At 34.9% G+C, this 26,437-nt stretch overlaps 1 protein-coding gene across 1 annotated transcript; it reads right to left on the bottom strand.

The window, feature by feature from the left end:
• Window positions 1-767: 767 nt before the first annotated feature.
• On the bottom strand, window positions 768-25,653 carry SFT2 (protein transport protein sft2). Its single transcript, XM_051216321.1, has 8 exons — window positions 16,322-25,653; window positions 14,720-14,740; window positions 11,620-14,005; window positions 9,563-11,400; window positions 8,015-8,044; window positions 7,142-7,189; window positions 6,104-6,133; window positions 768-4,761 (listed from the first exon to the last, which is right to left on the bottom strand). Exon 1 carries the CDS (start codon window positions 23,662-23,664, stop codon window positions 22,993-22,995), a length of 672 nt encoding a protein of 223 aa, XP_051066898.1. The 5' UTR covers window positions 23,665-25,653; the 3' UTR covers window positions 768-4,761; window positions 6,104-6,133; window positions 7,142-7,189; window positions 8,015-8,044; window positions 9,563-11,400; window positions 11,620-14,005; window positions 14,720-14,740; window positions 16,322-22,992.
• Between the last annotated feature and the right edge of the window lie 784 nt (window positions 25,654-26,437).

Below are 26,437 nucleotides of genomic sequence, written 5' to 3'. Positions count from 1 at the left end.
TACATATGAGCCACACAAATCCCATTCGATATGTGTGAGGGCTGAAATACTGCCCGGGTACCCAAACCGAAGCAGGTGGTTATCTTAGGGAGCCACTCCCAGAGCCTTCGACCTGAAGGTCTGATCCACAAGGCAGTGGAGCATCGTAAGGAGATGCAGTCCCATGGAAGCCGGTGACCAACAATTGGTTCACACGCCATTTGTTCCCGCAGGATTCTTGAGCCCGTGTGCACCATTGGTTTGGAATCCGGTTAAGGTGTCGGACATTCGCTTTTCGTCCTCTCATTTTCGTAAACAACACCCCCACCACGAGAAGGCAGTGAGTAGGACTTCCCTGGCAGAGACTATATACGCGTGGCCATGTGAGAGCATTTCGAGAGGGAGAGTGGAACTCTCCCCATTCTCGGCAGTACCAGGGCAGTTGGGGGAATTCAATAGTTAGATTATGTATATTTATATTCTTACTATTATAAGCTTCATTTTAACCTATATATTATTATTGTACAATTTACGGTTCTTAAGCTATGTTCAGTTTATTGACTACTGCCTCCCACGTTCACAGCCACTTTTTGGCTTTATTGTGTACAAATGTTATTTTCTATTTTATGGTGCGTTGAGGTCTGTCTGGTTGATATATAAACCGAGTATGTTTGAAATAAATGATTCATATTGCAGAAGCTGGTGCTTGTGTTCTGGACTCAAGTGGACGGGCTAGGTGGACATAGGATCAATAAGGACACTAGACTGCTCATACCGGTTGAACGTCATTGGTTTTGTCATAGTGCGAAGATTTTATAAGTCGCATTTTGATTGATGGATAAATCACATGATAAAAGCCGGACGTAAAATCATAACGATCCTGCTTTTTTTTAAATTTCGCTTAATTCTGATTGGTTCACTGCGAAATTATGCCCCCATTTATGTTAACCCCCATTAAAAACAAAACAAGCCATATTGACTCAAACAACAAATGTATTAACATTTAAATTTTGATCAGATTATTGATTGAATAAAATGAACTTTTTCTTCTCAGTTCAGAATAAATACTGATCTACTTTAATTCAAAATGATACTACTGAATTCTGATTGTATTATCTTGTGTTAAGGAGCAAATCTATGGGTAATAATATCACAAAGAGAATAAACACAATTCATTGAATACAAATATATGAAAATGATAATTAATAAAATAGGGAATCTAATATAGAATAACAATGGATGGTGAATGTGTTTTGTATTTATTCCGGTCATTTATAGATGAATTCATGTAGGGAATGATTGTCTTTGTCCTAAATTATTTCGAAACTTATTAAAGTTTTGTATTTTAGTAAGTTTGTGTTACCTTCTATCTACCTTTGACGTTAATCCAACACGTTTTCAGTATTTGAGCAGTGTGTTATGTTTAGTATTTTCGAAAAAAAATTTTTCTTTTATTTAATAGGTAGTCGCTGCATATTAGAGCGTAATTTTTATTAGAGTACTCAATTGAAGTCATACTCTTCATATATTTGTATTTTCATACTACATGTTGCGATAAGCGACACTGAATTATTTATCAATTCAAAAGGTTGAAATGAAACCCCTTAGTAAAAATTACACTCTGATTTTCAGCTTTCATTAGCTGAATGAACAGAAAAAAATGGTTAAAAGTATTGGATGTTATACATTACTAGGATACTATGAATAAGAGAGGTAACTTCAGCCTTTTTTTCATAGTGATCATCAAATAAAAAGTAAACTAGGATTTTATAAAGGTTCACAAAAACTATCACTGAAAAAACCTTCATTTTCACTGGTAAAATCCCTTTGTAAATGCTTCATTCTATTGACGCATTGTTAAATCATTTTCCATAAGCATTAAACCTCTTTGGAAGTTTATTCCAACGATTTGCACTTAACTTGTAATTGATATCTATGTAAAATTCTGAATAAAATCATAGAATTATGACTTAAAGCAACTGTAAACAATTCCAAAGTTTGATACTTGTAAAATCATTGTCTAGAACGCAAGTATATTCAATTCAATAAAAGCTAGTGATTAACAAGAAAATGTACACCCTTAACTTATTCCAGTAATAGATGTGTTAAATTTGTTTTTAAAACGGAGTTTGTGTTATACAGTCAAAATAGGGCAATTGAAAATAGAAATTGGAAATATCACATCGTTCCCTTTAAAAAACAATATAATCTACTTTTTGGTTAAAAGAAGTCAAATCTGAACAAGAATTATAGTACGGTAGTTGATATTTTTTTTGGAAGGTGATCTATCAGTTCTTAGAACTTACAATAGCTTAAGAACTTGAAACAAACATTTAAAACAACAAAAAGGAAATACTTCGTTGATATGTAATGAATGTGTAATTCGGAAACTCAAAAGAAATAAATTGAAAATAAGACAGTTAAAAAGCTTGCCCCCAAATACTCCCACATGACCACGCGTATACAGCCACTACCAAAGAAGTTATACTAACCGCCTTCTCGTGGCGTAGTGTTGTTTACGAAATTAAGAGGACAAAAAGCGAATGTCCGGCGCTTTAACCGAGTTGGTGGACACGGAGGATCCACTTATGGGAGTCAGAAAACCCTGATTCCAAACCAATGGTGCACATGGGCTCCAGAATCCTGAAGGAACAAGTGGCGTATGAACCAACTGTTGGTCACCGGCTACCATGGTGCCGCATCTCCTAACGTTGCTCCACTGCCTTGTGGATCAGACTTCTAGGTCAAAGACTCCGGGTGTGGCCTCCTAAGGAAACTACCTGCTTCGGTATGGGCACCCGGGCAGTATTCCAGCCCTCACACAAGTCGAGCCATTTGTATGGCGCATGTATATTTGGTGCCTCCTTGTACCAATGTTTATGTGTTTAAATCAATAAATGTTAGGAAATATTTGACTATGCTGCTCAAATTAAACTTATAAATTTAGAAAGAGACAGCTTTTGATCAGTCATCCTCATGATAAATTGATATTTTAATCATATACTCTTTATTTATTATCACAATTATTATTATACAATATTCCATCGGTTAATTAGTATTCCATCTATTCTAAAGATAGCTTTCCAAGCACAGTTCCCACTCACCCAATACATAGAGCTTATGCAACCTTATCAAATATATTTAAAATTATTGAATAATCCATCTCATTAGTTTTTGAAACCTTGGTAATTACTGCTTTACTTGTTTGGTTTTTTTTGGATTTATCCTCAAATGACCTTACACATACATGTATAAACTAAAACGCTTTTGTGTCATTTTTTTTAATATGAATTAGATCATGAGCAACTAATGCAAACTTTCAAATGAATTCATTTTATTCTCTTTCAAATGTTACTTATGTCTTATTCAAATTCATAAAGGAAACTAAGTCTAAGAAACTTTCAATTATAAAACTTCACTTATTCCTTTAATGTGGTTATGATAAGATCAGTTATGATAAATGTCAAATTAGCTTTTACTGATCATGGCAATAAGGATATTTTTGTTCTAGAGTGTAATATTCATGAATATGCTGAACTCTTTTCCTAATTCCTTTGTTTCCTTTCTGTGATAACATTCATTTATGTTATATGAGAAAAGAGAAATTGTATTATTTCCTTATATGCATCTCTATTGAAATCTACTAAATACTCAGAATTCAACTAGTCAAGGTCATATATCTTCAAAATCTATTCATACTTTAACTTTCTGTGTTCTTGAATTCTCTGAAATAGATAATCTAATTGGTTAGAGATTCCACCAGTATGAATAACGTTATCAACACCTACTTCCATCCAGAATTAGGATTTTTTAATATTCCACAGTTATTAAATCAATTCATTTTGATGACCTTATTTTCAAACGATTGTCTTCGTATGTTTCAATTGATTTCATTTATCAGTCAGTCAGTAACAACGTAGAACTTTGTACGTACGTACATCAGTTCGAGTTGCTATACCACATTAGCACAGAGATGCAGTTGTCGACTCAAATTCCGTAGTGGTAGAGGTAGTAAGAGTATAAGCAGTAATCGGAAAGATTAGGGTTTGAAGATGTTATTCAAGGAGTACAATACAGTGAAATAAATTTGGAAGAAAAATAAGGGATATGAAGAATTCAGAAGATTAGAATTTGGGAGAGCACAAACAGTGGATACACTTGCGCCATTGCAAACGATTTTGAGCCATGACATTCAGGGTCTCTAACCATCGTTTGTTATCATCTCGAGGTCCTCAAATAGGTAGTCTACACCTACCAACATGGCTCAGTCCACTTTTCAGTGACTTCATGGACTTGTGCCATTTCATTTATCAGCTATAAGTACAAACTAAATCAACAAATGTGAAGTAATGGAAAATCTCAATTCGGAATGAAATGGATTCTGATCATGTTATCCACATAAAAGGTTAGTCGTTAAAAACTATATATCTAAACTTCAAAAACAATCAACTTGTTTGCAAATTTGGCCCATTATTTCAAACACTTAAGGTAGATGCTAATATCTGTAATCTTGTAATATTATGACTGGTGGTTGTTTTTACAGTGGGAAATAATTTTTGAGATAGAAAAACTATCGGTATTCATAAATTTCTGAACAATTATTAACTAACAATTAAAAGAATATTATGAAACTTGATAAGTGACAATTTCCACAGTACACCTTTTATTTTATATGTAGAATATAAAAAAATGGATTCATCAGTTCTGTTAAATGTCTAAACTTACGGCCTCCATTACCACCGCCACCACCACCGCCTCTGCTCCTTCTACCATTATGTTTTCCTTCCAAATTAAGTGAAATACAAAATTGATATAATTTATTGTTTTATATACACTTATATATGTTAGAGATTAAACACTGTCGATACATTTAGTATTCCCTTTGCACAGTTTTCTTAGAATATAAAGGAATATCAAACACAGTCATACATATTTGAAGTAATCGTTACTGAACATTCGTTGCAGTGAGTATACATTTGTTTTAGTTCATTTTAACTGCTTTATGGATTATCTGAAATGCTCAGTATTGTGATATTGTAAGGAACATCTGAAAGTCATACTGAAAGTATTTATATATCTAGTCCTTTGTAGAGTTTACTCTGTAATCACTGCTTAGTTTCAAGTAATAACTTTAAAGACTTATAGCAAAAGTAGTAGAAGGAATAAATGTGATCTCTCCATTGTGTTCATTTTAAAAAATAATCCCATTATTCAGGTTTATTTTTGACGACAACGGTTAATAAAATATCGCTGACACTGAGTGAACGTTATGTGCATATTTTAATGTGATTATGTACGAGATAAGAAAACTAGATAGTTTCAGATTATCACTAAACTCAGAAAGTCTGTAGAAAGGAATGGGGCTTGAAGAGCATGAACTGCATTTCTCAATGGTACATTTTTAAAAGAAGAATAAGTTGATTAACTTCATGTCATACGAACTAATTTGAAGTAGATAAATTGCTCAAGTATCCGCTCTTTATTAGTACTATAAAGTAACGAATATTATAGTAGTTGATATTGGTCTTTCGATTAATTACTAATTATAATTTGTTGTATAATTACTGAGTAACTAGACTACATTGTATATACATCCCGCTATTATAATAAGCTCTTGATTGATACACTAACTACTGTCATGTTTAATTACTGTTCCTAATTTGTAAGCAGTCTAGTAGTCATAGTCTTGCCTATTCACGGTCACCTTTGGTTTGTTTATGTATAATTGTTATTTTTCAATTTATCATGTATTGTGGTCCGGTGTGCCGGTATATAAACCACGTCTGATTGGAATATAAATATAGTAGAGTCTGGCTGCTACTTCTGGATTCAAGGTTCAGCATAGAAGGAGACTTAGCTGTCGACTCAAGGTCACTCATGATGGTCGGACGTGTTATTAGGCAAGTCACAGATAGTAAGCTGTAGAGTAAATAATGTGCGCGAAACAAACCTGAGTGTAATCAGTATTCTGGTTGGTGACTTAGCACATAATATTGGTCAGATGGTTTCAAGACATAAAAATTCCTAGCATTATTATTATGTAAGATAGTATTACTAGCAGAATGACTAAATTCATGAATTGAGCTCAATACTTGAGAATATTTCAACCAGCAAATAAACTTACTCTCGTTCCCACCAAAAAACAAGCCGAGAACTAAAGCCAATAAAAGTTTCTTTTATGCTTACCAAATCCAGATGGATTAAAACAATCAATTATATTTGAATTTGCTACAAACGAAGGTTTCGATTAAATTCACGACATTGAAGATTACATCACGAACTAAGATTGACAGCTTTCTTTGATATGAACGAAGAATTGGTAGGGACAACCAATTCACTATTCAATGCCAAGTTACAGAATGTTTTCACAAAATGTCAAAATCATACATCAAATACATCATTTACACATCTTCCTTCAGTTCTCCTTTACATGCTTCATAATTCTTTCAATTCCGTTGTTATTACAATCATTTTCTGTTTTCTTCAATTAAACCTTCCTAATCTTCTTCAGGCAAACGTTCTACTTCCGATTGGTGTTACGTACTACTTATGTCTGTCAACAAAAGCAGCATAGACTACATTAATAGTTCCGATTCATGTATTTGTCAACAGACTCAAATATCCTTATGTTTTCAGAAATGCTTTCTTGCTGATTTAAAGGTTATAAAACATATTGTGCACTGAACTTAATTTCTTAGATAACTTGATAGATCGATTTATTTTCTCAACTTAGATGTAAACAAAGCCCATCGGACTCTAAGCCATTAACTACATGGCTACAGTATTTAAACCAGTCGTAGAAAACCAGTCTATAGATATATGTTTCAGACTAATAGAAACATGACTGATTAAAATAAATAAAACAGTTCATGTGTACATGAATGACGCTTAGTAGTTACCGCATCACATTATAAAGTGATGACGCTACTACTGATTTCTTAATGCTTTATTACCAAACTTTTGTCTGACTCATTTCAAAGTAAAAAATCTCAACAGCAAACTTTTCGGACAATATCAACAAAATCTTAAGTGATCATTTACGATCAATAAAAAAGATTGTGAGAACTAACATAAACAGAGCCTTTTACCGAATGATCATCATTTCAAATAAGACATAAGAATAAAATCCAGATCATTAATAGATATATACTTCAGTACTCACAGTCAGATAAATCAACGTCAGGACCCTTGGGACCACGTATTCTTTCAGCTAAATCAGATAAAAGATGAATGTGCTAACATTTGTAATTTTTGTCAGAGACTAAAGAACATTAGTATTATGAGTGTCTTATGTTCGGTTGCTTAAAGTGGAGAGGAATAGTTAATTAGAATAAGTTTCACTTCTTATAATCCAGTGTTTCACCTAATCGATAATACTATCATTTCCTCTTCTCTGTATGTCTATCACAATTGAAATCAGTAATGTTTTTATAGATTCATTGCAAAGTTCATTTTCACTCTTGTTACATTCAAATAGAACTAAAGATCTTGTTTCAAGCATTAATTTCATTTATTACCATTTATGTAAATAGCATTGATTGATATGTATAAGAAGAGTGTAGAATTTTAATTCTTTCATGAACCATGGTAACGTTAGAATGCTTAAGCAGTTGTTGTTGATATAACTAAAATATGCATAGGTGACGTGTTTCTTTTTTTAGATACAACTCAACATTCCATCAAGATTTACTTCTAGTACGAATAGATTCCTATCAATGACATAAAAAGTCATGCGGTTTCTTCATATAGTCATGCTTGAAACATTACTGATATTATCCAGTTCTTTGTTCGATGAGTAAATCAATCAGCTATAATTGTGTGTCACATGTGTAACAGTAATGATATAATCCGCTTCTTTTTAAAATTTCTTTTCATTTTGGAAATGTATTGTGTTTAAATTTCACCAAACTTCCTTTATCTTAGTTAAATTACATTTTCTAAGTTAAAAGGAAATTTTAACTGAATGTTGAATCGACTTTACGTAATGATAATCATAAAACTTCTTTATGTAATGATCAAATAATACTAAACTTACGTTCTTTCCCAATAAAGAGTCTACTGAAAACTGCAGTAAATGAAAGTTTGTTTCATAATTCTACATTCGACCATTTAATGTCTAAAGTCGTGCTTGTGTAGTCCTAATAGAATTCTATTGACTAGGTTGCTACGTGGCCACTAGTCTAAAAGACTTGGCATCAGCTCCGAAATAGTTCATTGTTAACGTGTTACTTAGGACTGCTAAGATGGGTAATGTAGGGTCGAATCCACTGGGGAGCATCAGCTCCCTCAAAATTACAGGTATACATTTATAATAAGTACCAAGTGCATCAAAACTTGGTCTGGGGATTCCTGTCGACAATCTCACATCTCAGCATAGTGCATGCGATGTCAAGTTACCACAGTTAGCTCACTAGTGACTTATTTCAATGTTTCTGAAGTTCTGTTGATAAATTGTGATTGATGGAGACATGTCAGAAGTGGAACAGTTGTTATCGATGGGAATGTATGGTTGTCTCGCTATAGCTCGGATTGATTGAAGTTAAATTTGTAATACTGGATGTCGACCCAGTGATTCTAATGCTTAAGCGTTCTTCCCAATATCTGAAGATTCTGGTCCAGTCTCTGATGGAGTCATATTTTCTGTGAAAGTTTCACACTAGGACGAAACAGATATCCTTTACCCCTCGATTACCAGTGATGCCTCAAATGAGATTACGATATTGTGAATACAAGTTACAAATTAAACCAAAATCGGCGAAACCACTTTAAGTTACCTAAACTTGATCAACGTTCATTCTCTGTATACAGCATACAGTTATTTCGTATTACATAACGGAACGTTAAGATGAGATGCCTTTACTTTTCATGTTTGAGTCAATTAAGATAAAAATTTATCAGATGATAACTTCTCAGTAAATCCAGAACATAACCAGATCCCAGCGGAGGAAGAAATTAGAAAGAAGCGCTGGAAGTGGATAGGACACAGATTGAGGAAAGCACCCAATTGCGTCACAAGACAAGCCCTCACATGGAATCCTCAAGGCCAAAGGAGGAGAAGGGGAAGACTAAAGAACACATTAGGCCGGGAAATGGAGATAGACATGAGAAAAATAAACAAGAATTGGATGAAACGAGAAATGAAGGCCCAGGACAGAGTGGGTTGGAGAATGCTGGTCGGCGGCCTATGCTCCTTCGGGAGTAACAGGCGTAAGTAAGTAAATCCAGAATATGTGGTCCATGGTTCAACGCGTCATATTTAATTCTTTCATGAACCATGGTAACGTTAGAATGCTTAAGCAGTTTTTGTCGCTGTAAGATAACTAAAATATGCATAGGTGACTTGTTCTTTCTTTTTAATACAACTCAACATTCCGTCAAGATTTACTTCTAGTAAGAATAGATTCCAGTATTCATGATTGAAGCATTAGTGATATTTCTCTAAATTTCTTATATCTTAGTTAAATTACATTTTCTAAGTTAAAAAGAAATTCTAACTGATTGTTGAATCAACTTTACAAAATGATCATGATAAAACTTCTTTATTGAATAATCAAATAACTTTTCTTTGAAATACTAAACTTACATCCAATCCAATCAAAGATTTTAGTGATAACTGTAGTAGACAAAAGTATGTTTTATACTTCTACATTCAATTTGGTTTAAATAAATAAAGTAAACTTGGATCTGCAGATAAAATGTATTCTTATTCTATGAACAGCATTAAAAACTAAAACAAAGGTGACTGATAGTCTCGCTCTACATTATATAAGCTTATAGTTGTATTAATTTTGTCTATCATTTCGATTTTTTTAAAACATTAATATAAATCTGTTGATTACATTATCAAATTTTGTACTGGACTTATTTGTTTCAGTAATTTAACAGAAGGAATTACAACTTTGCATTAACAAGATGGATACTTTATCTACTGGATCTTATGTGATCAACTACTTATTTTCGTTTTGTAGTCTGCATTGATGACTGATCTTAGTTAGAAACCACTGAAAGCCAGGAAGAGTTGAACAGATATTCTGTCCCACTATGAGACTTCTCAGTAGCACACAAACACAGTTGGGATTGAAAAAAAGTCTTTAAGTCTCGTGATGAGTGCCTAAACTTCAAATCACTAAGCTGACATCGAATATTTTGCATATAAAACCTCAGTTAATTCGGGATATCACTCAACTATTTTGCACTGCTATTGATGATTGACTGCCTCACGCTTGACATAGTAAAACTCCACTGGTCACGCTTTCTCAACAGAATTCCGTAATTCGATGCTCGGAATCAGTCACTAATGATCATATGATTATAATTAATACAGGGAGTTTGTAAGGAACGTTGGATTTCATAGTTTGCAGCATGGACTGACCATAATGGGGTTGCGAATACAAGTACAGAATATTTTTCTAGTGCTTTTTGCTTTCCAATGATTGTTTAACTAAGGTCAGTCCTTGATGTAAACTAAGACACTCAACAATCTTCACAAATCCCTATACACTCCTCTATTATTTAATTAATAACAAATGAATGCTACAAACACATACAAGATACACTTTATTACATGTGTAATGAATAGTTCACCACAATCAATAAACTTTTTATATATACAATGATGATAATCCGTATTTACCGCCTTAATTTACTTTTCATCACCGAGACATATATAATCACAAACTTGTAGCTAACTTTTTGTACTATAAAGAGATAGTATTTTTATAAGTCATTGTTGTTATGATAACTGAGTCCTCTGAAACATGAAATCCCTTGATTTCTATGAATAACGGTTATTCAAATAGAAATTCGAAAAAATCATTTATATGAATCAAATGTATCTTCTAATTCAGTAGTGTAGAATACATACATGAAGAATATCAAGTTTAGCATTATTTCAACTCTCGTAAATATGTAAATTTTGAAGTGAGGAAGCATATCAAGAAAATCTAACTAGTTATTAGGAACTTAATATTTCAAAGTAGCTATGTCTCTTGTTGAACAAAACATATTAACTCTGAAAACTAGAATATGAGTATTTGATATTCTTTATGCATGGTAGACAAGTTCTCAACTTGAAAGATGTACAAACATTTCTGAAGTTTCTAAGCAGAGATGGATGGTGGGTAGCAGTAGAATCCAAGACACGCGTCTCGTCCTTTTCAGGACTCGTCAGCTGGATGTACCCGCATCCCAGAGTTGGTGTTCACTACGGGACTCGAAACCTGTACCGCTCGCTTCAAACGGCATTGCATTATCCACTTAGCTACTGAGTCTAAATAGCCACTAGCTTGTGGCAATATCGAGGTAATCCGCACAAGATGAACATATACCAATAAGAGACTTATCAATTTGAGTTCTAAACATCAATGGGAAAATTCAAACAACTAATAGAAAAATGGATTAATTCTAAAGTCTTACTCCATTCTGTAAAGTAAGCAAAAGCAATAACTCCATTATTTAATGTAATCTGTTTATAATATATCTTAGATATTTCATTGCACCACCAGACATATACAATCGTTTAGCGATCGTATGTCACCAATATGATTATAATGATAGAAATTATTCATGCAATTATATTTATATGCAGAGTAGCGAAAATATCAGTGATCAAAGAAAAATAGAACTTCGAAAATCGCTTACGCCGAGTGCCTGAGGAATTTATCATTTCAAAAACAAAATGTAAGTTTTCAGAAGGGGATTTTGTGGAGATTTTATTAATTTAATAGTTGAACTTATGAGTCAATGAAGGCTAGACCACCATGAGAAATCTGGAAGCACTGGACAACCGTTTTGTCCTGGCATGGGACTCCTCAGCAGTACGCATCCACGATCCCGCTCGCGGGATTCGAACCCAGGACCCATCGGTCTCGCAAGCGAACGCTTGACCGCAATTTCGTGGACTGGTTACAGTTAGACATAAAGACCGTTGGATATCAGCCGGCTCAGTGGTCTAGAGGCTAAGCGTTCGCGCGCGAGACTGATAGGTCCTGGGTTCAAATCCCGCGAACAGGTTCGTGAATGGGTACTGTTGGGGAGTCCCATACTACGACGAAACGGCCGTCAGGTGCTTCCAGGTTTTCCATGGTGGTCTAACTTTCATTGACTCATGGATTCAACTATAAAATGTACGTTTTTTTAAAAAAAAAGGTTTAGAAACTTAACCGTGATGAACAGCCAACTATTATCAACATGAAATTACTTTTTTAAAAAAATAAGAATTTCCGCAAAAAACCAGAAAAATTATTTTGACAAAATTTGAGTAACTCACACTCAACTGCAAAGTATGAATTAATTTAAAATACGGTATAATATGATATAGAATAAAATAAACTATAGTGAAATTCTTTCGTGTATCGAACTAAAGTAATACTGTAGTGAACGAAGAATTGGTGGGGACAACCAACTACACAGTTTTTTCATAAAATGTCAAGATCATACATTAAATACATCATTTGTACATCTTTCATCAGTTCTCCGTTACATACTTCATGATTCTTTCCATTCCATCGTTATTACATCTTCCTCCTGTTTCCCGTTCTGTTTCCTTCAACTGAATCTTTTCAATCTTCTGCAGGCATGCATTCCACTTCCGACTGATGTTACATACTACTTATATCTGTCAACAGAAATAGCATACACAGCTATACTAACAACTATAAATAGATACTTGAGGAAAATGTCATTTATCCATTTATCAATCCTTGAGGTCTACATTATGTCTAAATCGATCATATAATCTTCATTTTTGTAACCATTATAATTAAGAAATTCTGAAATATGACCGGTTACAAATGTCAATTTTTCGTTCAATTAAGAATAGAAATAAAATGATAAAACATAATCTTAATTTATTCAACAGTCGTAAAAACCATTATAACTATTTTACGATATTGTATAGTTCACTACAGATATTGAATTCTTAATTGTTATAATCTTCATAAAATTTAACTTGATATAATTTACATGTATCTTCTCATTGTTATTTAGGACTGAAATTGATCAGTCTTATATTAGCAAATGTGCATTCTGTGCGAATTGCCTCAATATTGTCTTCATAAAAGTTTATAATTGGAAATTTGAAAAGAACCAATAGTAAAATTGGTATAAAAAAAAACATATTTCGTTTACATAATAGTGAACTATAACATGAAATAAAAGGAACTGTAATAGGATTCTCTAAGGGGAATCGAAGGTCAGTATTTACATATTTTCTCTAATGGAAAACACTATAAGATGTTTATTTCTTGTCTAATATGAATCTAAGAAATTATTTTTTTTTATAAGTTAAACCTTCATATTTTTGTATGATAATAATTCCATTAAAATTTACTACATTATAATCTCTCTCTTTTTCGGAAAAGAGAACTTTTAATGCCTTGATTTTAAACAAAAATGGAAATGAATGGTTTCAAGTTTCTGTTGGTAATTTATAAAAGAAAAAAATCCATGTATAAACATGAGTCAATTGAGGCTAGATCAACATGGAATACCTGGAAGCACTGGACGGCCATTTCGTCCTAGTATGGCACTACTCAGAAGTGCGCATCCACGATACCGCTCCCCCCGCGAAATTCGAACCCAGGACCTATCAGTCTCGCGCGCGAGCGCTTAACCATTAAACCACTGACTCGGCATCCAACGGTGTTGATGTCTAACTTCAACTGATCTACGAAATTGCGCCACCGTACACCATTGTCTTCAGTGAGCTGATATCTCACAACAGACCTAGTTGAACTCCACTGGTAACGGCTTCTCACTACAACTCCAGGAAATGCATCTTGAAGTCAGTCATTAGTGAGCAGATGATTATTATCAGAAGGGGTTTTGTGGAGATTTTAGTAATTTCAATAGTTGAAATCATGGTGGTCTAGCTTTAATTGACTCATGATTTCAACTAGTGACATTAATAAAATCTCCACAAAACCCCTTCTAATCATATGTAAACTTTGTATATGGGATCGAACTACAGGGAAACAAACTACATAGTACTTTTAAAGAAATTTAAGTAAACAGTACTCACTTAGTTCTGTAAAACAAAAAAAATTTTCATCAAAATATTTATTTTTATTGCAAAAACAAAACTAGTTTATATAAGACTTCTGTGGCTTGGACATGTTCTATTAATGTCGTCCCAGAGAATTCCACGTCGTGCATTATTTGACGACGCTGCGACTGGTTTGAAAAAGTGGAGTTGTGGTCAGAGTATGACATGGTTTGGTGGTATGAAAGAAAGCTGCAAACGGCTAGCTTCTGTTGGTCCTTCACGACTCCCTGGCTTGGGTCCGAGAGATGGTGTAACACAGTGGCTAGAGACGTTATCAGATATCGCTCAGAATAGAAGCCAGTGGCGACCCTTTTGTAACCTGCTTTTGCTTTCTTCATAAAAAGTGGTTGTAACTTCCTTAACTGAAAGAATTCTCTTTGTATCTTTCCGATTCCCTCACTTATGATTATTGCTATTATTATTAATAATACTACACTACCATACACTAATCTGTAGTCGTTATTGTTCTTTTTTTCCTTATACGCACCTTACATTCTTTTCCTCTTCCCATTCTCATTGTTTTGTATAGTACATATATATCTGTTGCCCCCTTATACTAATATTTATATGTTCAAATAAATAAATAATTTTGTCGTTCACTTAAACCTAAGAAGTTACCATTTCATGTTTTCTTTAATTATTTTGTGAGAATCATAGCTCATATATAATAAAAACAAATATTTATGAAGCACTTACGGTCAATTATACTACAGTTAACTATCATAAAGCGAAGAATTATGTCATTGGAATTTCAAAATTCTTTATTTACAAATCAATGACTTGTTTCATCGAGTTATATCAAAAATGAAAATAATCCGATGGGTTAATCAAGTAATTTACAATAGTAGTTTCAAATCAGTTGAGCATTAGGTAAAGAGTTAATAATAAATATATTTTTTAAATGGTTGAGATCACGAATCAATTGAAGCTAGACCATCATGAAAAACCTGGAGTTCAACCGGGTCTGTTGTGAGATAGTAACTCACTGAATATACTGATGGATTTGTTGTGCAATTTCGTGGATTGGTTGAAGTTAGACATTAACACCGTTGGATGGCGGCTCAGTGGTCTGGTGGTTAAGCGCTCGCGCGCGAGACCGATAGGTCCTGGGTTCGAATTTCGCGTGTGGGGGATCATGGATGCGCACTGGTGAGGAGTCCCATACCAGGACGAAACGGTCGCCCAGTGCTTTCAGGTTTTCCATGGTGGTCTAGCTTCAATTGACTTATGATCTCAACCATTGAAATTACTATAATACCCACAAAAACCCTTTCAATATATTTTTGTTGTTATATCCCAATGAGTAAAAAAATTGTATTTCTGACGTTTCATAACTCAATGTAAGCCACTTTTTTATTATTTTTATTTATTCACTGAAGAAGTGACTTGCACTGAGTTACGAAACATCAGAAAATTCAAAAAACTTAATTTTTCTACTCATTATGATATTACAAAATATATTATCTTCTTATTAATAACAATCTAGCCAATGCTCAATTCACTTGAAATTACCAAATCAAACTTTAGTAATGACACCTATAAACTCAAGAACTGTTTTTGTTTATGATATGGCGACTGTGAAAAAAGCCAATGTATAACATTACCGAACCAACTTAAAGCATACCACTTTATGTGGGATAATTTAGATTTTTTTCAATATCTTTTCCCTACGTTAAATTGTTAATTCTTTCTTACATACGAAAAGATATCTAACGGTTAAATTATCGTCAGAGATTGGTTTACAATAGAATTATCATTGTTTCAACTTGTTTAAACGTTATCTTCATTGAACCCAAATGAAAAAATCGAGTACAAAAATGAATGGTGATTATGATGATGATATCATTGAGATTATATTGACATTTTGATATTGGTGTTTTCTCATCAAGTCAATAGGTTTTGTTGCCAGACAGTTTTTCTGAATCAATCAATTAGATATGTTGTTTATGGTTTAAAACGTCTCGGTGTTGCATGGAACACATAAAACGACCTGTTCTCATTGATTTTAACAGTGTATGAATGTTCTATCATCTTGATTTTCTTGTACAAATTTTCTGTCATCAACCTGATCTTGAAAATTCCACTTATTTGTAAAACCTATGCGCTACATCTTTAATGTAAGCGTGAAATATCATTTGAATACCGAAAAGACAAGATCCAATAAGTTAGAGAAGACTCCGTATATGATGTTGACTCAGAAGCGTAATATTATAAAGTACCAATATATTTAATACTATGTACACTAATCATAATAATAAAAATATGACCAAACTCAAAAATACTAACATTATTTCTTACCTGTTCCTAAGAGGAAGATCACAAACGAAGCTATAATGAGTACCCTACAGGAAAACATTTCGTATTAGAGATTATGTTGATGACAACAATTGATTTACTTATATAGAACAGAAACGCACCAATGAAATTCTGCATGAGTTCTACCAATTATAGCTTACTTAGCTAGTGTATCTTTCAATCCAATAGATCATTGAAGACAAAACGTATGACTAGATTACACAAGTTTACCAACTATCTTAATCTATCACAAACTGACCACGTTATTATTGACTAACTAATTAAACGCATTTATCAAACATACACAATAATAAATTCCTTGTTTTGGTCCAGCGTTGAATAATTTAACGATAAGGCAATGTTACCTCTAAAACATAGTTCTTAAAGTACCGTATGGCCTCACTAATCTATGAGAACACATTATTTTTGTGCGAGTAAAGATGCAGGTAAATTTACATGAAAATTAAGAGCAAACAGAATGGACGTAGCAGATGAATTAATTCAACCTAATATGCCACCCAAGATTGATGAGATTTCAGTCAAAAAATCTACAACCGGATAATCCAAACCATCTTAAATTGAATTAAATTATCAGGTTTTAAAAGCGGATGAAAGTATGTTACTGAAAAAAATAATGTTAAGTGCCATATAATGCCAACTATAGAAAAAGGATTGGCTTTAAGATTAAAATTAGCAGATCTCAGACATAAGAAGGGACTACAAAAATGAACTTGTGATTCCAAATGCGAAATGAGCTGTCGCGCAACTAATTGCCAGAGAGTGAGGTCACAAGAATATTACAAGACTAGAAATAGTATACTCTTGAGTACATAAATTAAGTTCAGATGTTTTGGTAGCGATGCTTTGAGTAAAACGCAATGTCTTATGTCGTCTGCTTATTGATAGTGTTGAATGATTTTATAAAATCAATATCCACCACTGAGCAGATAATAGGAAACCGTACTGTTGAAATAAAATGAATAAACCCACATTATCGTGCTACTCTCGTCCTTGTTATTCGATTCAAATCTATCGATGGGAAAAACTGTGTAATATTTTGTTCTTCATAAATACGATAAAGTTGACAGTATAAGTTTTCGTTAATCACTTCAAGACTATTAACACAACTATATTTCCTATCAGGAATAAATGGAAATTGTGATCAGTTTAGACTGATTATTCAATCTCAAAGAACGGCCCTTGGGAAGTATCTCAGCACCATTTTTTCTCTCAGTAGACTTTTATGTTTATCCAGGCGGAACTATGATTTACAGGCGAACCAATCAAACTTAAGAGGATGTCTCTTAGATTTTTGCATGAAATTCACTAACGCATATGGCTAAACAGCATTTTAACATTATCACAGATACAAGTTTCTGATGAAAACCATAAACATAACTCAAGACCCTAGTTCCCAAAACTAATTTATGGCCCTATTGTGACCCTGGTTAGTGGTCGAAGTTTCTCAGGGCTGCTTTATTATACCCCAAAAGCCATCCATAAATTATCGCCTAAACAATTTCCACCTGTAGCTCTTCTATAGTTACTGCGGGTCCTAAGCCCGGGTAAATGAGGAGGGTTGGGAATAAAGTCGGCAACCCGGTCCCGTAGAAAAGACCTTGCTAAAAAACGACCAACCAGATTAAACAAATTAGTCCATTTAAACTCTGCCCTTCGAGTTGAAGGAAGAATTATGACGTCACGCGATGAAAGCCGAGATTCTTCGGAAGTCACGAGGCCAACGCCCCTTCTAACAACCAGAGCAACAATTATTATAGGTACATGGAATTTCCGGACAAAGTGGGAGACCAGAAGAACTAGTCAAATAACAAAGGAAATGAGGAGATAAAAATTGGCGGTTCTCGAAATCAGCGGAACCCACTGAACCAAAGCTGGACAGAAAAAAGTAGATTCAGGAGAGATCCTGCTTTACTCTATTTACGAAGAAAATGCTCTGCACATACTGTTATTCAGATGCTGTCCAAAGAAGCATGAAATGTACTCATTGAGTGGAAATCTCATGAACCCAGGATCATCAAAGCATCCTTCGAAACAAAGATGGGAATCACGATGAATGTTATTCAATGTTATGCACTCACCAATGATAACAATGACGACATTAAAGATCAATTCTATAAGGGACCCCAATCAATCATAGCGAAGTACCCAGGAAAAACTGACCATCCTGATGGGGGACCTAAACACCAAAGTCGGGATGGACGACACTGGATATGAAAAAATCATGGGATGGCATGGACTTGGAGAAAGAAACGAAAATGGTGAGAGTTTTGCAAATCTATGTGCATTCAACAAAATAGTTATAGGTAGCACAATATTCCCACACAAACGCATACACAAAGCTACATGGATCTCACCGGACCAAACCACGGAGAACCAGATAGATCATATTTATGTCAGTAAAACATTCGGAAGGGCAATGGAAGACGTGAGAACCAGGACAGGAGCTGAAATAGCTTCGGATCACCACCTGGTGGTTGCCAAGATGAAACTGAAGCTAAAGAAGCACTGGACAACTGGGTAAATACCATCACAAAGGTTCAATAGAGCCTTCCTTCGAGATACTGACAAATTCAACGAATTCAGAACAGCTCTCAACAACAGGTTACAGGCCTTACAAAACCTACTCAAAGAAGAAGAAACTACTATGGAGGACAACTGGAAAGGGATCAAAGAATCACTAACTTCAAAGTTTCAGGAGGTTCTGGGCAGCAAAAAGCACCATCATAAGGGACGGATCTCCATTGAAATCCTGAACAAGATTAAAGAAAGAAAGGACAAGACAACTATTAACAACAGTTGAATAAGAACAGAGAAAGTCAAGGTACAAGCTGAATACACTGAAGCAAAAAAGCAAGTGAAAAGGAGCATTAGATCTGACAAGCAGAAATATGTCGAAGACCTAGCAACGACAGTGTGAAAAGGTGCAAGAGGAAATATGAGACAACTATATGACACGGGGAAGAAACTGGTGGGGAGATATAGTAAACCAGAGAGACCGGTCAAGTACAAAGGCAAGCCAATCACTGAAATTCAAGGACAGAGGAAATCTTGAATAGACCAGCTCCATCGAATCCACCGGACACCGAAGCAGCGCCTACAGACCTCCCTCTAGGTGTCACTACATCAACGGTCGAAAAAGTCAGGATGACCATCAGACAAATCAAGAGCGGAAAAGCAACAGGACCTGATAATTTACCAGCTGAAGCACTGAAGTCAGACATAGAATTAAATGAAAACATGCTCCACGTTTTATCCAGGAAGATTTGGGAGGAGGAACAAATGCCGACAGATTGGAAGAGGGACACCTCATCAAGGTACCAAAGAAATATCTGAGTAAATGAAACAACTAGAGAGGAATCACACTATTATCGGTACTAGGAAAAGTTTTCAACAGAGCGTTGGTAAACCGGACGAAAAACTCTATATACGCCCAACTTCCAGATAATCAGGTTAAATTCCGTAAAGATCGGTCGTACACAGACCAAATTGCACCATTACGCATCGTTTTTGAGAAATCAATGGAGCACGACTCGTCACTAAACATCAGCATCCTTGACTGTGAGAAAGTTTGACAGTGTGGAAAGCAGAATATTATGGAAACCTCAATACTATAGTGTACCTGAAATCGTCAATATTATACGGAATTCATACGACGGACTACAGTGCAAAGGCGTGCATGGCGGGCAGCTGACAAATACATTCCAAGTAGGGATCGCAGTCAGACAAGGCTGTTTACTCTCCATTTCTCTTTATTCTAGTGACTGACTGGATTATGAAGACCTCGACATCGGAGGGGAAACAAGGAATACAATGGACAGCTCGGAATCAACTAGAATATATGGAACTTCACAGATGATCTGACCTTTCTATTTCACACACGAACGAATGCAGGTGAAGACAGTCAATGTGGCAGAAACCTTTACACCAGTAGGACTCAACATACACAAGGGAAAAATCAATATCCTCAAACACAACACAGAGAACACCAACCCAACCACACTCGATAGAGAAGCTCTAGAAGATGTTGAATCTTTCACATGCCTGGACAGCATCATCGATGAACAAGGAGGATCTAATGCAGACGTAAAGACGAAGATTGGTAAAGCAAGAACAGCATTCTTACAGTTGAATATATGGAACTCAAAACAACTGTCAACTAACATCAAAGAAACAGTCTTCAATACGAACGTCAAGACAGTCTTACTGTATGGAGCTAAAACTTGGAGAACTACTACAGCCATCATCAAAAAGGTACAAGTGTTTATAAACAATTGTCCACACAAAATACTCAATGTCCGTTGACCTGATACCATCAGTAATAGCCTACTGTGGTAGAGAACAAATCAGCTTCCGGGTGAAGAGATTAGGAAGATGTTGGGAGTAGATAGAATATACAATATGGAAATCATTAAACTGCATCACGAAGCAAGCGCCAACTTGGAATCTTGAAAGTAAACAGAAAAGAGGAAGGCCAAAGGACAAATTGAGACGGGAATCGGAAGCAGACACAAGGACCAATAGCAACTGAGAGTCCGATGCTGAATGCTAGTGCGAGACCTATGCTCCTCCATGAGAGGGAACATGCGTAAGTTGTCTGAATGAATAAAACTCAAGCAATTCATAGTTAACTACTACACCTTGGTGTTAAGCATTTGCCCATGATATCGTTAATGTCATTTCCTTTAAAAATTATATAGCTCAAAATCTTTTCATTTTTATTTATGATTGATTATTCATGATAAGCTCTGTAACACATACTATGAAACGGAACTATAATCTTCAGATGAGTTTCGCCAACTTAGCCCCTCATCAGAGGCATTATTCACTGGGATATATTTAAGAAAACCACTAGGGTATACCTTCTGGACTTTTTAAGCAAATTTCCTAACCTAGTTTTTTTGTCAGTGAAATGAAACTAAAAAGCATATCTCGACACATTTTTATAAACTGTCAATAGGCTGTTTTGCATAATTTTTGGTCTGGCTATTCGCATCTGAGTAAAGCTAATCCATTTGCTTATTGTTGAAGCGTAACAACACATTTCACAATTTTACATCAATGAAGTGCTCAAAAAGCGAACGATAACAAAAGTAACTAATTTTCTAATCACAGCCTTACGTACTCAGCTTTGAACAAAGCTTTTGATATGAGAGCTCACCACACTACCCGGCTACAAACAATGAAGCGATGAGCTCATGGATTCCTAAGAGTTAAGTTCTTTGATCACAAACCCAATATTCCCCATACACAAGCGTGAGACTAAGTGTTTAATATATAAACCCATATATGGTACACTATTATTCCCATCGAAGCCTCTAAGTCGTGGATATCCTACCTATATATTATATTATGAACAAGTTCAATGAAAAAGTCGGCATTAACTAACATTAAATGTCATAATCTTAAACCATTTAATATGAATGCCGCACTTGAAAGTCCACCATCTGAACTGCTTTATAATTCTTAGTTTCTCTATTTGAAAGTTGTATGGTAATGAAGGACTGAAAGTTCCTAAAATTGATTTTAGTGGCATTTCCATTGGGTCAGTCTTTGGAATTTCCAAGTAATTTAAGATTAGGACTCTACTGAGGTTTTTGCTTTGTTAACAACAAAGAGGAATACTACGCGTTGTACAGTTAACAAACTTAATTATCTGTTTTCCATATATTAAAATTTACCCATGATACCTTTAAAAACTGTTTACCCAGACTTATGTTGATCAGAGTTTCACCGACTATTGGCTATTCAAATATGATATTTATTAGATGAAAAACACCACTGAATGGTTGTCCAGATTTTACTGCATTTTGGTTTGTTCTGTAGCCAGTTTTTGAAAACTATATGTGAACTATTAAGTGGAAATCTCGCTCAGATCGGTAAAATTAAGTACTGTGAGATAAGCGACGCTGGACTCGAGGGCAATGATGTTATTAAAAGCGATTTGTTTTAATGTTTTCCCCTTTTATTAAATTCTGCAGCATTCCGAAGGTTTACAAGTTTCCCTGATAGAGGTACACATATTTGTGACAGTTAAACACTGTAATATTGAATCACGTGTACACCACTCCATCTTAATCAAACTATTTACACTTTGACTATCTAAATATCCCAAATATCCTACGACGAACTTCAACAAGTGAAACAAAACTCTTATGAACAAATATATACATTCAATCTGACAGACGCCGTTCATCAGTATTCGGGATTCGTCGGGAAAAACGAGATCATCGCTTACCAGTAGATCATGCTTACACGCCATAAGATACAGTATAAAGGATGTCAGGTCTTTGGCTGTCACGTGTCTTAACAGTTACTGGACAAATTTCCCAGCGAAGGTTCTGGATAGTTAACACTACTCAACAAACGATAACGATTAGTATTACAGTCGGTTGATATATAGATTATTCAACTACCTATCCGTAACAGATTCATCAAGAAAAATCCGAACCAACGGTTTACTTTCTTACAAATTTACCCTTCTGTTTTATCTGAACAAAGCGAGTATGATATTGCATATAAATAAATTATTATTCAAACCGTCTTTAGAAAATCAATAAAATCTAGTGATGAGGCTAGCATAATTCACCTCGACAGAATGTCAGAAAAATATCTCAGTCCTTTTTTACAGGGAGCAACATGTAACGCAAAAATAACTAAACAGGTAGACCTTTAGAAATCCCTTTTACTGTCCACAAACTACCACGCAAGAAAGCGCTCAAGCCAATTTTACCTCCAGGTATGGTGGTAATAATTTGCCATACAACTAAACAAATTTGGGAGATCAAGGCCAAAGCTGAAAATACGGCACTCTGCCACACAACCACAGCATATAAGCCACCAAGTAAGCTGACTAAATAACTTAAAGTAAAAAACAGGCGCTCAGTGCTAAATAAGCTTCTAATGTGATTCCATGGGCCCCAAAGAAATGAAAAACTCCCAATTAATAAAATACTACCAAGTGTATGCAACAGTACGTATTTACGCATACCAAAAGGTGTTGCAATAACTGGCAAGAAAAGCATCGCCAAACAAAGACATAACGATGCTGAAAGAAGACATAAGAAAAACCCCATAAGACGCTGCTGTCGAGACATGCCTTTAAGCATTAAAGGATCAGCATCAGCTTGATAAAACCAAGACGTAAGACGACCTTGTGCCTCGATTTCAGTGGGAGTTATAGATTCCTTAGTAGAGTTCTGTGATCCATCTGTATTATTCGACTTCAAAAAACTGAGTAATGGTCCAGGTAACAAAGCAGAATCCTCTGAAGAATTTTGTGAATTTGCTATTTTGGAATACAACGCAGAGTAAATACGATTGGACATTTGACATGAAATCACCTTAGGTTAGATCCGGAAACGTAAATTACTACGAGTATGGTAAAATACAATTAGAAAAAAGATAATAATAACAATAATGATAATACTATAAAAGTAAATTTCAATAGTAATTAGAATCAAAACAATGACTGCATAATTTTTCCTTTCAGGTTTATCCTTCAAGAACAACTTTAACGTAAAAAGCATTTACATAGAAAAACCAAAGCAAACACTAGAATAGCAAATTATCATAACCAACCCCTTAACATGTGGGATTTTTGCTTTAGACCCATCGAATCAAAAATGCCACTTGCTATTTTGATTTTATTTCTCATCTGAACCCATTAACATTGTTGCTGGCTAGAAATATATTGTTTTATACCCTACAAAATCATGATTGTTAACTGTTATGAATCGCATGAAACAAATGATCAGGCAATTAGGAAAATCACCCATATTCATAAATAAGCAAATTGAAAGGTGAATATGTTAAAATTATATTTGAAATAATCTCAGCGATTGAAATTTAAGTAATTCCAACGTTTCATCCAGCTAACTCGTCTGGATTATTTTAAATATCATTTTCACATATAATGACTTCTCTATTCTCGGCGCCCAATTTCTGTCAGACTATTCGTTCTAATCTTGATGAATATTCGTATAAAAGACGGATAATTTACCTGTGTCGAAATTTAGGGGGACTGAGTAACAACTACTTTTAGAAACTAATCAATCCTAAGGAAGTGTATGCCACACAAAAAGTGACTGAATGGTTGGAATTGATTAACTGGTTTCAGTTTGACAGATAGCTCTGATAGATCAGTAGCTTGAAACTTTTATATCTAGGCAGTAAGTCTCCTGCCAACCATGTCAAACAAAAAAGCAGACATCTTGGAGAATTTCTCGTTCATACACACCAAACTCTCCCAAGGAATGTCGCCATTTTCCCTTTCAGTCCACCTATGAGTAATTAATAATATATGAGTTAACTCAAGGAGTCAAATCTTCGAATCACCCTCAATGTAAATATTTTTTGGTCACACATATGTTCTTTAAACCCATACTAAACTTCCAACTTGCATCGAGTAAGTTGAGGCCAACTAGATGTAGCAAGTAAACGCTGATATGCACGAGTATTTCGTTTGAGCTAATAGGCTTTCTTCATATATGTACGTAAACCTCGCACTAACTTCTTAATCACAGTTGAAGACAACTATTCTGTTAAGATGTTTACACTACACTATCCTCCCGATATAAATACTACTTACGGCCATTCATGTAAAAATTGTTATTAAATTATTATCATTTAAACCACTGCTTTGATCATTGTCGAGTGTGCATATAATTTGGTTGACCTGGAGAATTAAATGCAGACTTCCTAAATGTACAGTATACAAGTGTGTTACACTATGCGCAAAATCAACTACTCCAATTGTTTATACTGCCGTAAAGTAAACAATACGATGTGAACTTTTGAGAAAAGCATACATCCTGAAGCAGGTAAAAATTTTAATTTCGATATATTTCACCTCAATGGGGAAATTAAGGATTAAATACTCATCATTTACCCATTAATGAGGAAGAACGAAGACACTTAGACGTATCTTGTTTATATTAACACTGAGTTCTCTTAGACATTTTCCCACGTTCCACAAAAGTTCCCCTTTTTCGCTTGGGAAAGTCATTTTCATTACGAGCTTAAATCTCCCCTAACGGTCCGTCCTTACCTCGACTTATATAGATACAGGTTTATGTATGTACGTTCGTTTATGAAGACACAAGGAATACTATTTTAATACATATTACGACAGTTGAACTAAAACCAACCAACAACCTTGGACAACGCCAGAAATGACCTTGACTTCAAATAGTTCAAATGGTTGTGGACGGAATAGAAGAAGCTTTCGCTTAACAGGCTTCCGTGTCTAGTACCTGGAGATAACCAAATCCTCCAGGCAGGAACCTAGGTATGTTAACAATGAAAGAGGAAAAAGAAATCGGTCGATCGTAGTGAGATACTACCCTTAGTCCTTAAGAATAGATCAAGTTGACTCTTAAAGGACTCCTGGGAAGTCTCTTGGACTAGCTCGGCCGGCAGCGAATTCCAGCGTTTGACAACTCTTAAGGAGTAGAAGTTGTGTCTACGGTTTTTGGGTGTTACCCCTTAGGTTAGTGTTGGAACAAAGCTTAAGTAGGTGTTTGAGAGGATGTCCAGAAGTGTTAAGGATACTGTAGGCCATCAGAAGGTCACCTCTAAGACGTCTATACTCTAATGGGTAAAGGTTAAGTGATTGGAGGCACTATGTTTCCGTACTCTAAATGGGGACGGATAAAACTATTGAAGATTATATGGAAAGTTCTTCCGTCAAACTGTCCAGAAATGGGCTTCAATGTTATCAGTGCAAGGTTTGCTCGGAAGGCATTTTTATCACAGCTAGCATAAGACTTTAAATTGTAGGGCATCAGGACTCCAAAATCCCTTTCGATTTGGTATACTACTAGAGAGGAGTTTCCTAAATTATAACTGTAGTCTGCGACATGTCGCAGATGGACTACTTCACACTTTAAAGTGTTGAAGGTAAGTCCGTTATCGTCTGCCCAACTTTGAAGTCCAGTCAGATCCTCCTGAAGTGCCTGTATATCGTCGTGGTTGCGTATCTCTCTCCAAAGTTTCACGTCGTCGGCAAAAAGTAATAAGCCTTACGTCACCTGTTGAGGAAGATCATTTATGGAGATCAAGAAGAGAAGAGGCCCTAGTACTGAGCCCTGGGGGACCCCA

This window comes from Schistosoma haematobium, chromosome 4, assembly GCF_000699445.3.
Source record: "Schistosoma haematobium chromosome 4, whole genome shotgun sequence".
Taxonomy (NCBI): Eukaryota; Metazoa; Platyhelminthes; class Trematoda; order Strigeidida; family Schistosomatidae; genus Schistosoma; species Schistosoma haematobium.
The sequence above is the reverse complement of the archived record's forward strand: the minus strand, read 5'-3'. Positions and strand labels throughout refer to the sequence as shown.